At 39.9% G+C, this 15,201-nt stretch overlaps 1 protein-coding gene across 1 annotated transcript in view; it reads right to left on the bottom strand.

Moving 5' to 3' along the window:
• Positions 1-455: 455 nt before the first annotated feature.
• The window catches only part of ITGA8 (integrin subunit alpha 8), a 183,143-nt gene continuing 168,397 nt past the window's right edge, over positions 456-15,201 (bottom strand). The window contains exons 28-30 of the mRNA XM_035021565.1: positions 13,638-13,739; positions 5,029-5,151; positions 456-3,346 (exon numbers count right to left, since the gene is read on the bottom strand). Of these exons, the coding sequence (XP_034877456.1) occupies positions 3,260-3,346; positions 5,029-5,151; positions 13,638-13,739 (312 nt within the window). The 3' untranslated portion in view covers positions 456-3,259. The remainder of the gene's footprint in view (positions 3,347-5,028; positions 5,152-13,637; positions 13,740-15,201) is intronic.

The following is a 15,201-nucleotide window of genomic DNA, read 5'->3' as shown; positions in this document are numbered from 1 at the left end:
AATGCCACTGGAGTGCAGGAGGAGCCTTCAAGTTGGCTGAAGACACAGGGAAAAGCTTCATAAAGGAGCTAAGATTTTTATATGGACAAAATTTGAAATGCAATGTAGAGAAAAATAATCAGTTGTATAAGGGTGGAGGTATTTGAAGTAACTTAAAATTTTTAAAAAGTATCTTTATTGAGATTTAATTCACATATTATAAAACTCACCCATTTAAAGTGTACAATTCAAAATTTTCTTGGTGTGTTCATGGAGTTCTGCAAACATCACCACAATCTAAGTTTAGAACATTCTCCTCATCCCAAAGAAATGTATTTTCACTCTTTCAAATTTCTTCCAACATTAAATGTTTTTATAATAACAGAAAATCTAAGCATAAAGACAGAAACTTTTGATCTCTGCCATTGTGGGAAAGTTTTATGTTGCGTGCAAAACAAGCCACAAGTACATCATCATGTCTTTATTTTTTCATTTTATTAGTGACAAGGTAAATAGGTATGTGACAATCTTCACAGATATCTACACATGTATTTAAATAAAAGAAGAAAAAGAAAGGAGTTGAGTTGAAAGCGTGGGGTTTCAGTGGCGACTAGTCCATGCTGTTTGTTTACTGAATAAAAACTTCCAAGTGTATGATTTGCCCATTTGATTTGCCCATTTTCCCCACGTCTTCAAAACCAGCTGCACGAATTTTAACAGGGATATCTAAAATATACATAGACTCCAACAGAGGCATGGTACAACATGAATTATGAAAGCATTTGACGATGCTATATGGGAAGCAGATACTCTCAGTGCATTGATAGGGAGTGTTCCTCAAGCAGAAGGGATGCTCAGGAACTGATGACTGGTGGGTTCACCTGACCTCAGGTGTCCCCCTTCCTCCATTTGCTTCCACATCTGAGATGGGAGAGGGGCCACGGTGTGCATGATGATCCCCTGTCAAGTGCCTGTAGGTATCAGTGCCCATCCCTCTAGAGAGGACCACTCTTGGCTACGACTGTGAGGAAGCCCCCAGACCTTGATCCTTCTGGGTCCCAGTCTTGTTCCTGTCATCTCTACTTTCCTCCAGGTGTCTGTGTGACCCGGTTCATGGGGTTCTACATTTATGTAGCCCTAGAAGTTCTGAGTTCCTTCACAAATGTTAGCTTAAAAGGCAATGGGTATGTTTTCTCAGGGACCTTTTATGACCCCAAATCCTGAGGAGCTAATCCCTATTGGCCCAAGTCAGGCACAATGACAAGAGTTAGGGCATTACTTGGGGGCAGAGAAACCTGTCAGGCACTCTTCCAATCATATACAGACAACCACCTTCCTGTAAAACCAATTCTACCTAGACGACTAACATGGAAGACCCGCAGAGGCTGGTGTGGGACCCTCAAACTCTCTGAGGCACCTGCAGTTCTCACCCACAGTCAGCCATACATACTGGAGCCAGACATCAGTCCTTACACACTTGAAACTGCTACCATGACAGGATTTAATTCACAAGTGGGAAAAATATGAACTGCATCAGAGTATTCTTCCATGTGCCGTGCATTTCGTTTCCAATGAAGCTCTGCAGCTGTAGCCAAATGGCTTGCCTCCAGATCAAGGCATGACAGAAAATTTAGTGTCTGTGAGTTTGGCTCATCTTTCAAATAAAGTGTGATTGTTGACATCGGGAATACAAATTTTCCAACTGCTTTGTAAACTGAAGGATTTTGTCCGCTTGCTCTATTATATGTAATATTCAGCATATTAATTACAAATATAACTAATGCCAGTGTAAACATGCTTTAGATACATAGGTCTGTAAAATATTGCACATAAATATAAAATTTGTTCAGGATTTCTTCATAGTAATTTTTCATTATCATAAAAAGGATACAAAATTGTGCAGATTATATGAATTTGGCTGGTCAGGTTTACTTCAAAAATGATGACATTACACACGGTTATGGATTATTTACAAGAGTCTTAAACATCAACTTTTTGTGATGGTTAAATTTTAGATGACAGGAGAATAGCTTGAATAAAGATTATTTTCCAAACGTATGTACTATAAAGATTAGCAGTAAAAATGAGTAGTAAAGTTAGAATAGACAATGGTAAATAAAATTCTTAGGAATCCCTTTTCTGGGTTCATCTCACATCTGCATAACTTTATATTTCTTTACCATGTATGCTTAACACATCTTCCCTGTGTATATAAATTTGAGGTACAGTAGAGAAAATAGGTATTTAATCCCAAGCTAAATATTGGCGTTGCTTCTTATAGATATTAAAAATAATGCTCGCCCATATTGTAAAATTCCTTTTTTGTTAATGGACTCTAGAAATTTTACCATTACTTTTAACCACCAGACAGGTTCTGGAGTACCTTGAAATTTGTGTATTTCTAGCTAATTAAGTCAATGGGAAGATTTTTGTTTCTCTAAAAGGAAGTATAAATACATCTTTTTGCAAAGCTAAATTAAGCAGATGTGAGTCCCCGGAAAATGTGAATAAAAGTGATTTCAGGTAGCAGGTGGCATGGTATTAAGTGAAACTGTCTGCTTTTCCTTAACACTGTCTAAATCCTGAAGAAGCTCTGTTAATTTATCTGCACAAGATGGTTATCTTAGGAGGAAATTTAGTGAGTGATTTCAAAAACCAGCTAACCAAATTGTAATGTCCAAATACTCTAGATGACCAGAACATCTGCCTAGAGCCATGGAGAATAAATAAATAAATTTTTATCCTCAGTTACAAGATCATCTTTGTCGTTTCAAAAGTACTTTCACAGTACTAACAACATAACGCTTGTCTCCCTGAGCCATAACTTCATTAGAAACATTTCTTTTCCATAGGGAGGTGTCGAATATTCCGTTGGATGCAGTAGCGTTGGAAGGTTCGGTCCTAGTTCACCTTCCAAAGTCGATTGTGATTCAGACAGTTCATCTCTGCAACTTGAGTTGGATTTACCTGGAAAGCAACTTGAGTTCCCGTGCCCATTTCAGAGTGTCTGCCAAAGACAGAATGACTAAAGCAAAAGACGTCTTCCATGATTGCTAATGGTTTCCACAGTGTTGAGGATGGACGTTACGTCACCCAGAAGGATCTCTGGGCTCTGTGGCAGCTTCTCCAAAGTGCAGCATAGATGAAGTGATATTTCTGGGGCCCTTCCATTTCCTAGGTCACTGGCAAGTACAGGGAAACCTTTACTGAACCTTTGTGTTCCTTCTTTTCCTTGAACAGGACCAGTGTTTGTGTGTTTTGAGCTTGGGTTTTTTACTTCTCATGCCTCCGTGGCTTTCTTATCTGTCAATTGCTCCCTGTCATTCATATCATCTTGGGGGGGTCTCGCTCTGTCAAAGAATCCACACTATGAACAAGAGAAAAGAGGGCTATAAAATCAAGTTGTTCTGGGAACTGGGTGAAACTCCTCATTCTAAGGATTTTCACTTTCTGAGTTTTCTAAGGAAATCGGAGCTCTGTGGATATTATCTGTCAGATTCTCCAAATTAGGAGGGGAAAGCGGAGTCTTCTTTACCTTCAGAGAGGAATTCGTTGCATAGGGCAGAGGGTTTGGGTCCTTCCTCCTGCCATGTCGTGGTAGTGGGGGAATGTCCCTGTTTTGTATAATCCACTTACGGACCTGGCATTTTTTTCCCCTGAGATTATAGCCACAAGGCCCAAAGACTTCCTCTCTGCTTTTCTGCATGCTTTCTGGAGCAGCAGAAGTACCAGCTGCTGAAGTGTACTGTAGGCTACCTCGCGATGGAATTTAGGAAAAAGAGAGGAGATGCTTGCATATCGCTCTTACTTGTGGAGCACATAGCATATAGAGGAAAAGTAGATTGGCCATTTCTTTCAATCCCAGGATATTTTAGTGATTTTCCAAAGACCAACCAGCAACTTGAGGAAGAAGTGATTCTAGAATCTTCATCCTCCTGAATTTCCATTAGTATTTGGTCTGGAAACCTGGAACCTTAATTCTTATTGATTGTTTCTTACACTGGAAGCCAAATTCACTGGGTTTCGTTGATAACTATTGAGTTGTCTTTTTTTTTTTGCAGGACTAGTACCATATTCTGTCAACTGCCATATGTTGTTGTACCATTTATGGAAACAAAGATAGTATAAATAACAGAATAATATAAGAGTCTATTTCTAAAGGTAAACTATGCAGTAGCCTCTGTAGACTCAGGAAGGCACAAAACAGCTTATGATCATTATCATAAGGAAAGATCTATTTAACTCACATAGCAAGGTTTTCTCAGTTTGTTAAGCAAGCCACATATTGTTTTAAAATAAAAATACACTATGATTTTGGGGAACCACAACAATACTGGTTAACTAAGATGTGACTGGATTGATTACTCTTACAGTCATGTCACTGTGACACTGTTCCTATTTTGGAGTGGAAAGCTCTGTGAAACTTGGCAGTCGTGTTGGTTTGGGGGCTAGAAATTAATGCCTATTGTAGATTTTTACAATAAACTTCAGTAAAACACATTAAATCTTCCTAATGGAGATGGACTAATTGGCAAGATAAAAAAAAAAGTTCAAGAATATAACATGCACGATCTATTTGGCCTGATAGTCCAAGTATCAGTTAATTACTATATTAATTGCACCTGCATAGTGCTTGCAACGAAACATCTCAGAGGATTGCTGATAGGATCATGTCAGTAAAAAGCTTGAGATCTTGACTAATTACACAAGAAAAAGAAGACTTCATAAAAAGATTTTTCACTCCAAGCATATTGGAAAGAAGATCACAGGTCTCAGCTAAGAAAGTCTAACTCTTTCTGTATTTATTTACAAGAAATCTCAAGATAAAAGCGGCATTAAACACTCTTGGTCTTCTTAAATGTCAGCTATGTAGGCATAGTACGGTTGCCAAAACAAACATGATACAATTTTCCTGTTATGCTTTTTGGACTGTTAAAAATCCCCAAATCATGCCTCTGGCATTGTCTTTTTTAAATCTCTAGGTGTATCCTTGTAAATCCCCTCAGTGGCCTCTCTACTCAACAAGAAAAATAAAAGAAATAAACTTACCTTCCATAAAGCTAACGTTAAGATGGCCAGAACCAATAATCCAAGAAGGATTGCTAGTATTATTACCCATAATGGGATTGAGAAGGAAACATTTGGGGTTGTCCAAATAACTGATGTCTTAATCTGAAATGGAAAATAAAGCAAATGAGCTCAAATTTGAAAACTATTGGGTGAAATAAAGCAGTAATTACCAATACAACACGGGGGCTGGGGGTTAGTTCTGCAAAGATCCATACAATAATTGAAATCATCCCAGGGGAGATTTGAATGTCTACAGCACTCAGACAGTGAATCTTTTTTTTTTTTAAAGGTTTTTTTATTCATTCGAGACACAGAGATACAGAGAGAGAGAGAGAGAGAGAGAATATGAGCAGGGGGAGAAGCAGAGGGAGAGGAAGAAGCAGGCCCCCCGCTGAGCAGGAAGCCCGATGTAGGGCTCCATCCCAGGACCCTGGGATCCTGACCTGAGCCGAAGGCAGACGCTTAACCAACTGAGCCACCCAGGCGCCCCTCAGACAACGACTCCTTAAAACCAGCACATTCTTAGGTCCCCCAGGTTGGATGGAAGATCTAATTACAGACACCTGGTGTGTGTTTGGCTTTGAACAGCCCAGAAACCCTGGCATGGAACTGAGGTGGACCAAGACTGAGAACCAACAAGGTGGAAACGAGTGACTTTAAATCGGGCTGGACCTTTTATGGCAGTAATGACTAAAAGTAGACCCTCTGGAAGGCCAAGTCTGTCCACACACATTTCTCCACAGAACTGAGCTAACCTCATTGAGAGGTGAGTTGAACTGGATCCATCAGACTCTTGAATGTGCAAAAGATTAGAAAATCACCTAATCACCTATATTAATTGCACCTGCGTAGTGCTTGCAACGAAACATCTCAGAGGATTGCTGATAGGATCATGTCAGTAAAAAGCTTGAGATCTTGACTAATTACACAAGAAAAAGAAGGCTTCATAAAAAGATTTTTCACTCCAAGCATGTTGGGAAGAAGATCACAGATCTCAGCTAAGAAAGTCTAACTCTGGCGAAGGTTGGTGGCTCTGGAATGTTTCCTGACTGGATACATATGGGTGTTTTCATAGGCTGCACCCAAGTATGGGGCCCTGACCATGCTCAGCTCTTTCCTCTGCCTTCTTAACTACATTGGAGCATCCTGCCTCTGCGCTTCTCAGCCTGTCTGGCTTTTCACTGCTCCTTCATCTTGGTCCATTTCCTCTATTCGGCAGACATCCTGATGGCTTAATTCACTCAATTCTCCAGCCCCAGATATCATTTACAACCAGACTAAACAAAGGCATCACCAGTAGTGACTTGATCCCTGCTCTCAGTGAGAAAGAGGCTGGCCTTCACCTGCTCACTGTTATACCTTCCTCCTTTGCCTGCTAACTCCCTTTGCCCAGCAGTCCCTATTTCATCCAACACATCAGCAGGAAGTGCAGCATTCCATGACCATGCTGGGATTAGCCTCACCCTGCTTGCTGCCGTCTAAGGACAGGGCACGTGGTGCATGAAGCAATACACCGCAAGGACTCAAAGCAGTCACGATGCCACTGGATTCTGCAGCCTGCATAACTTATTCTACACGGATCCTCTGCATGTATATGGCTGCGTGAGCAAGCCAGGGACTGATGACTTCTGAATCACCTCTCTTTATATACCTTTCCCTTGGTGAATTACATCTAGTAACACCTATGAAGTCAGTGCTCAATCCTCACCGTAAGGTGCTCCGAGGGAGGACATGAAGTGGTCTTTCAAAATGATCCTAATATTACTGGAAGCAGACGCCTACAGTTTCGATAATGAGAATTTCAGAATTTTGGATCATGTACTCACCGGCCAGTTACAATGACCCAGGAGAGAGAAAATCTGGAGCCGTGGAAAATTCTGAGGTTTCTTTTCTTTCTTTCTTTTTTTTTTGATTTTATTTATTTGACAGAGAGAGAGAACACGTGCACAAGCAGGGGGAGCGGCAGGCAGAGGGAAAAGCCAACACCCTGCTGAGGACCCTGGGATCATGACCTGAGCCAAAGGCAGATGCTTACCCGACTGAGCCGCCCAGGTGCCCCAATTCTGAGGTTTCTGATAACTGTTTCCTCCCCCTGAGCTCTAAGTGCACTGAGGAAACAACATAGTTTCAGGCTATGTTTAGTTCATGTGTTAGAGATCGCCAAAATTTACTAATAGGTAATTTACAGTAACACAAGCAACCATGCTTCTTCATCTTCCCTGTCTTGATTTACCTAATTAATATCTTAAATTGCCTCCCAATTTAGCTAAAGGAGTTGAAAGAAGAGCCAGAGGGCCACAGAATGTTCTGTTCAAATTGTTAGGTTAGTAAAAAGCAATGGGATGGGAGAAAACCTACCAGTGACTTTGCGGGGTTCCTTTGCCTCTTTGGCTACTATAGGTTTCGAGGTTATTATCTAAAAAACTGGTCATTCTGTAGAAACAGGTAGGGGAGGTCACTTACAAAGAGTTAATAATGATATGTGAAGGCTTTTTTTTTTGCAGCAATGATGGAAAATATGAATAAAATATTAAATTGAACAGGATATGCTTATTAGGGTCTTCTGAAGCAGAAAATAGCTTTCCAGGTATAATTACAAAATCTACTGGCTTTTCATTTGCAATCACTTCCAAAGATCTTGACAGCAGTGTCTTAAAAACATTGAGAGTAGATGATCCCCACTGTCCTTTTCAGTTCCAAAATTCTGAAATTCTCATCACCCAAATGGTCATCAGTCTGCTCCCAGTAACATTATGCTCACTTAAAAAATACCACGCTATTCCCTTTCTCTGAGTATTTTAAAAGTTAAGATTATACATGTCTTGTACATTTCCTGTAAGTCATCATATGTAATTAACCAGGAGGAAAGGACAAAGAATTTTAAAAGAAAGCAAACTGGAAAACCTTCCCCCTGCGCCTGTATTCTGCTTTTCTTGTCTGTTGCCTTTAGGACATCCATGTGGCACTGAGGCTGCCCAATCTTCTCAATCTAAAATATGAGCAGTTGCAAAGACCTTCCTTGGCCCCTGGTGTTTCCTAAACTTACCTAGGCTTTGCACCGCATAGTCAAGAAGTCACTACACTGAGGACAGTGGAAATACAGAAAATCAACAACAGTGCCCCGGAGCATTTCTCCAGATTGCCAGTGCGGGGGAGCTAATTGGTTGTTGCTGGAAAGGGGTGGATGAAGAGTCAAGGGTGACACATCAGTGGAAGAGTCGTACGTGTCTTGGAAAGGGAGGTCTTTCTGAGGACACATTGATCAGGGAGTCATGTAACATATTCATGTGTATAAATGGCAATGCGGCATTTCATTCATGGGTGGAAACAGGTAAAGCCCAGTTTTCCTAAAAGTCAATGCTCTGTATAAATTAGAAACTTGAACTACAGAGGCAAGCTTGCTAGGGAAAGACTAAACTGATCACTTTTATAAGACCAAAGCTTATTTAAATTTGTATTAGTGCTGTGGAAATTACAGAATGGTTTTGGGAAAACTTGCCAAGAAATAAAATGTTGGAAAATACTAGAACTTTGTTAGTATTTATGTTTGTCTTGCAGCTCATTTTGATAAGCCCCCAAGAAACTTAGTTATCCGTTGGATAACTAGTAGTAAGAAAAATTGGTCTTAATTTTCAGTTTATCATGACTAAGCACTATTTTTTGTAATAATTTTTCATTCATTTCAAATAAGATTTATTAAATACCCCATGTTCTCTGAAGCTCTGCAGGTATTATCATCAGCTCCAAGCTGGAACATTCTGTAACCCTGCTCTAGATCTGTGCTGTCCAATAGAAATAAAATGTAAGCCACATGTGTAATTAAAGAATTTTCAGTATCTACATTAAAAAAGGAGGAAAAAGATGAGATTAATTTTAATAATTTATCTAAGCCTAAATATCAAAACTATTATCATTTCAACATGCAGTTGATATAAAAATATACATATGACATTTTAAACTCTTTTTTTAAGATTTTATTTATTTATTCATGAGAGATAGAGATAGAGAGAGAGAGAGAGAGAGGCAGAGGCAGAGGGAGAGGCAGGCTCCCCGCCGAGCAGGGAGCCCGATGTGGGGCTCGATCCCAGGACCCTGGGATCATGACCTGAGCTGAAGGCAGACGCTTAACCGACTGAGCCACCCAGGTGCCCGGGAAATTTTTTTTTTAAGATTTTATTTATTTGACAAAGACACAGCGAGAGAGGGAACCCAAGCAGGGGGAGTGGGAGAGGGAGAGGCAGGCTTCCCGCCGAGCAGGGACCCCGATGTGGGGCTCGATCCCACGACCCTGGGACCAAGACCTGAGCCGAAGGCAGACGCTTAACGACTGAGCCACCCAGGCGTCCCTTAAACTCTTTTTTTTTAAAAAGAAGTCTCTAAAATTCAGTGTGTATTTTATATTTGCAGCACATAACAACAAACTAGATTTTCAAAGGTTAAAGTGAAATGTAGTCTCAGAGAAAAAACACAGCTGCATTTAATGGACAAACACCTTATACAGCAACAGTTTTTAGGTTTACATTTAAATGAGTTAAAGTAAAACTACTAGTTCATTCTCACAGTGGCCCCCTCTCAGGTGGCTGACGGCCACCATACCGGACTGCACAGCTCTAGAACATTTTGCATGATCTCACACAGTGGTGTGATTTACCCGTTTACTTAAGACCCTCCTTATAAGATTCATTCATCAACAAGGTGGTCCCAAGGCAGAAGGCGGGGTATATTGAGAACTAAAGGTTTCCTTTAAGAATATGGACAAGAGATTACATATTTCACCTGCTTTAAGAAAGAAGGGTAATGGTGACTAACTGAAGTAAGTACTGAAAATTTAGGGAGAAAAACTCAAGTGTGCCAACTAATCAACAAACTGTTTCAGTTTATCTTCATGTATCAAGAACCTACAGCTATTTAAAGAACTACATAACATTTTAACAATTCCTTTATTATAATTATCTGCAATTTTAGGACGTGAGATCCGTAAATTACAAGTGGTTTAGACTTTCTTAAAGTGATGCTAAGTAGGGAACATTTAATCTTACCTTCATCAAGTCATAAATCTTGTTGCTCTTTATGATGGTTGAAAGATCATAAATAAATTTTTAATATGCCTACATTTTATCATTGACATTTATGATATGTTTTTGTATATTTTGACAAAATACCAAGGTAGAAGGAAAAAGCTCCCTTGTATTTGCAACTGTAATTGATGTTGACATCTGTATTTATGTATCACAAAATCTTGTGTAAACATACTTCATAGGGGTCACAGGAATGTTTTAAATGAATGTACCAAGATACCCTACCTACAGTGCCATTTAGAACAAAATGATATCATAGAGTGGACCAGCTGGACACACATTTTAACAACATTTAAATAACCCCTATGAGATAAGCAGTTTGAACTCCAAACAATTGTTTGATATAATAAATCCATTTTAAGGCTTTGAAGTTGTGCTAACAAATGAAATGGAGTCACAGTTTTTGTATGGAGGTTTTCAAAAAGGATTCTCATGAACTCTTTTATAATAACTACTGTTGGAGTTATACTAGACAATAATATTCCCTCCTGGGTGTCAATTATGGAATTCAGCTTTAGTGGCATGACATACAAATGCCAACGTTTCTTGCTAGGCAAAGAAAATGGTCAAGTAACCGAATCCTGTTTTTTCTGCTGCACTGTAATGATTGAACATTCAGTCATAGCCCTTTGCATCCCAGGCCACCTTTCCCTCACCTGTGAACACGGCAAGGGTCACGTTTCATGAGTTCATTTGTTACAAACACAGACATGCTATAGGTAGCAGATAGGAGGCACTCTTTTCTTCTGTGTGTGAAGCTCACATGGGGTTCTAGAAATGGTTGAAATCATGGCCACGTTGACAAGGGAAGACAAACTCACTAATCATCCCACACAAGGGCCTAGGAAAACAAGTCTCATTACAAAAGTATCTGAGAGGGTTTCCCCATTGGCAGAGTATGGATTGGAGCTCTTAATGATTCTCAACCTACTCCAACTGATTGAGCCCCTTAAAGCAATTCCCTTCTGCTGCATTCTTTTCCAGATGAGAATGACCTTTGAGAAGAACTCACTATAAAAACAAAACAAAACACATCAGCTAGCTCAAAGCACAGTCCTCTCAAATCAAGCCACAGGAAAATCGTTTCCCTGTAGTGCAGGGCAAACTTTCTGCCGACCCAATCTCCGCTCGGTCAGGTATTAGGAGACCCAAGGGCACCTTCATTCCTAAATGTTTTTCCAATAACCTTTCCATAAATGATGTGGTAAATCATCCACCTCAGATAATAAGGCTTTTAAAAAATGCAGTGACAAGGGTGGTGGGGATGGGGAAGCACACGTAACAGATAGTTTTGTGGGTCTATCGAGATGAGTTGAGAACAGCAGGCTATCACCTGGGGCCAGTACAGAAAACCCAATGCTGTTGACAGGATTGACTGTAACACATGTTTCTGGTATGGAACACATGCTCAGAGAAAACAAAGGGACCCAGATTTATCTCCCTTAGAGAGACAAGCCTTTGAACCTCTTTGGATGAACATTCTGTATTAAAACCCAAAGCCTCTGTCTTCTAGGTTGAACGTAAATCCAACTACAGCAGACATCTTGTGAGGGAAAGAAAGGCAAGCTAAATGAAATAAGATGTGGCCATCCTTACTTTAACATGCCACCAAAGCTTACAAAAATATTTTGACATTTCCAAGTTGGGCTTCCTTGACTTAGCCAGGGAGGGTGAGACATTTGGGGAGGTTTACTATTACTGAGGCTTGAAGTGTACCTTGTTCCAGGTGTAATGCAGGCCTTCAGAGACATCACTTTATTAACCTTCTCAACAATGCTTTCAGGTGAATATAACAGCCTCAGGGAGGTACGGTGATTTCCTGAATGTTTCCTAATTAGAGTGGGTGGAGCCAGGGTCAGGCCCAGGAGAATGTGTGTGTGTTTAATAATATAATCCCATTTTTTTATTTTTTAAATTTAATTTTTAAAAATTTTAATTAATTAACCCATATACTGTATTATAAGTTTCAGAGGTAGAGTTTAGTGATCCGTCAGATGCATATAACACCCAGTGCTCATTCCATCAAGTGCTCTCCTTCATGCCCATCACCCAGTTACCCCATCCCCCACCCCCTTCCCTTCCAGCAACCCTCAGTTTGTTTCTGAAACACATTTGAAATGTGAGTCTTGCCCTGTGTTGCCTGACCCCATGCTAGAGTTTCCTAGTGCTTTTATTTTTTTTAAGTATGTTCCACACCCAGCCAACGCTGTGCTTAAACTGAGATTAAGACCTGAACTAAGATGAAGACCTGAACTAAGATGAAGATTAAGCTAGCTCAAAGCACAGTCCTCTCAATCAACTAAGATTAACTAAGATGAAGCGTCCGACGCTTAACCAACTGAGCCACCCAGGCGCTCCCCTCGGTGCTTTTAAAGCACAGTGCCAGGGCCCCAGCCCAGTCCTCCTCAATCCCGATATTTGGGGTGAGGTCTTAGCATGTATGTATCTTTAAAGCTGCACGAGTGATGATGCTTTGCATACTCAGGGCTGAAAATCACTAATCAATGGATTCATCCAATTTAAATTACGAAAAGTACATCAGGCTAGAAAAATTAAATTTTATAATTACATTTTAAGACTTCACCGATAAGACGTCATATGGTATGTATCAACTTACATACCATCCAAAGCAGTGCCTCTCAAGTTGTACTGTGTTACACGAGGCCCTCATGATTGTGATAAAATGCAGATCCTGACTCAGCAGGTCTAGAGTGAGGCTTCTTTCTGAATTTCTGACAGTTTCCTAGGTGATGCAGATGGTGCTGTCTGCAAGTGCACCACGAGTAACAAAGACCTGGGGACCAGGGTTCAAGTGGGGGTTGTAGCTATGGAATGACCCAGAGACAGAGATTTAAATCTTAATATTTTTTCCCAGAGCTCTGGCTGTGATCACCTTCATGGTAAACTCAGGGTCTGGGTGACCGTGTCCCCGTGTCCCGGTCTGCTCTCCACGGCCTTGCCAAGCTGTGGAGGACTCCAGCAGTTGTGTTGTGACTGATAGACCCCCGTCAGTAATGTTTAGTAGTCTCAATTTTAAAATAACATGTCATTCAAATGAAGATCATAGTGTGCTTTTTTTCCAGGTGAAAATTACAGTTCTTTGCATAGAAAGGATATGACCAAGGTCATCCAGCTGTCCCTAAGGAAGAGTTTCCCCCCAGCATCCCCACCTCACTTACCATGCTGTCTTTAAAATTAAACAATTAGGAGGATTGCATTATAGTGATCATTGCTATCTGGACTTCTTCCAAACAAAATGGCTTGATGAAAAAGTGGTATTAGTCCTGCACTGATTTTTTTTTTTGAGTAGAAATTGACACTGAAAGTTTAAAAATTTGATCAAGCAGCACTAAGAAATTTCCAGACTGAGATAAGAGAAGAGTGATCCAGAGAAGAAACTTTCCTCAAGTTAATGTAATAAGCACTTAAATGTAGCACAAGCTGAACAGTGACTTAAAAAATAATTATTTCAACAAAATTATTGTGGCTCTATATTTTTCAGATACTCACTGCTATGCTTCCTTCTGGGAGTTTTGCTGGCTGATCTTTATAAGGCATCTTCTTAACTTTGAAGGACACCAGGGATGCAAGAGAATAGGGATCATTTTTTCTCTGAAATTGAAAATATTGATTTAAATATATTCCATGCAAATATTTAAAAAAGTTATACAGGCAGCCATCCAATTGTTTTCCAAAGCAAAATTTCATTTTTCCTTCTTTTTTCATTTTTCTCTTCAAAAAAATTTTCCCCATCCGATCATCCATCATACATCCAGACATCCTTTGAGACACCCATTCCACTGTCCATCCAACTGCCCATCCAGTCATTCATCCTTTTCTTAGTTCTAAAAAGAATTTGTCGTATTAACAAAAGACTTGGTACAACGACGTTAGAATAAAAACAGAAAATCAGAGTCCTAAAAAGGATCAAGCACAAAGATTAATATAGTTGCTGCTAGTGAAGAACAAAGGGGAGATATAGTGGGTTATAAAATTCTTATTATCTGATAGAGGGAAATATTTTAGGAGAGAGACTGATACTAAGTTATAAAGAAATTTATCACATTTCATCTGATACAGAAGATCCAGAAAAGGCTTCTCTTAGTCTCAGCACTGTTAGGATTTTGGAGTTGGATGGGGTACTGTCCTGAGCATTGTAGGATATGTAGCTCTCTCTGACCTCTACCCACTAGATGTCAGGCCAGTAACAGCTCTATCCCAATTGTGACAACCAAAAATGTCTTTAATTATTGTCAATGTCCCTCGAGGAGCAAAATCCCCTTGGTTAAGAACCACTGATTTAGGGGTGCCTGGGTGGCTCAGTCGGTTGGGCGTCTGCCTTTGGCTCAGGTCATGATCCCAGCGTCCTGGGATAGGGCCCCTCATTGGGCTCCCTGCTCAGTGGGGAGCCTGCTTCTCCCTCTCCCTCTGCCTGCCTGTCTGCCTACTTGTGATCTCCCTTTCTGTCAAATAAATAAATAAAATCTTAAAAAAAAAAACAAACCACTGACTTAAAGCCATAGAATTTTTGATAAAACTTTTCAGCAAAAAAAATTTTTTTTTGTTTAATTGGTTCTCATATTAACTGTTGATTAAAGTCAAAGGAAAATATTTAAGACTAAGTCAAGGAACATAAATTTTGAGAACGTAAATTTCTGTGGTTCCCCACCATTTAACTTGAGACAGTGATTAGAGCTATCCAGTCTTAGGCTGGAGCTGGTTCATAATGGCTCTTGAGAGCAGACTTAAAATTTCAGGAATTTTGAGTATCAGTTGTTAAACAGAGCCATTATTAAAACTTCTATCTATGTAACTTTCAGAAAATTGTATTTTTTAAAAGGTCATACACACTCCAAACTCAGTATTTATTAACTATTTTATTGTATTTTGCTAGTACCTATGCTCTGGATATTATTTAAGTCTGTTGTATCTGGAAGGGGATGTGCCTCTCTTCCCAACTCCAGATTTGGTGACGTTATGCTGGCAGCTTGAAATCGGCCACGGTGGGAATATTTACACCATGGAAATCAACAAATGCTGCACATTGGAGCTTCCCCCACTACTCCCACAGAGC

This window comes from Mirounga leonina, unplaced genomic scaffold (assembly GCF_011800145.1).
Source record: "Mirounga leonina isolate KUSES-001 unplaced genomic scaffold, KU_Mleo_1.0 Mir_175, whole genome shotgun sequence".
NCBI classification, from domain to species: Eukaryota; Metazoa; Chordata; class Mammalia; order Carnivora; family Phocidae; genus Mirounga; species Mirounga leonina.
Note: the sequence above shows the minus strand (reverse complement) of the source record. Positions and strands in the feature narration are given on the sequence as shown.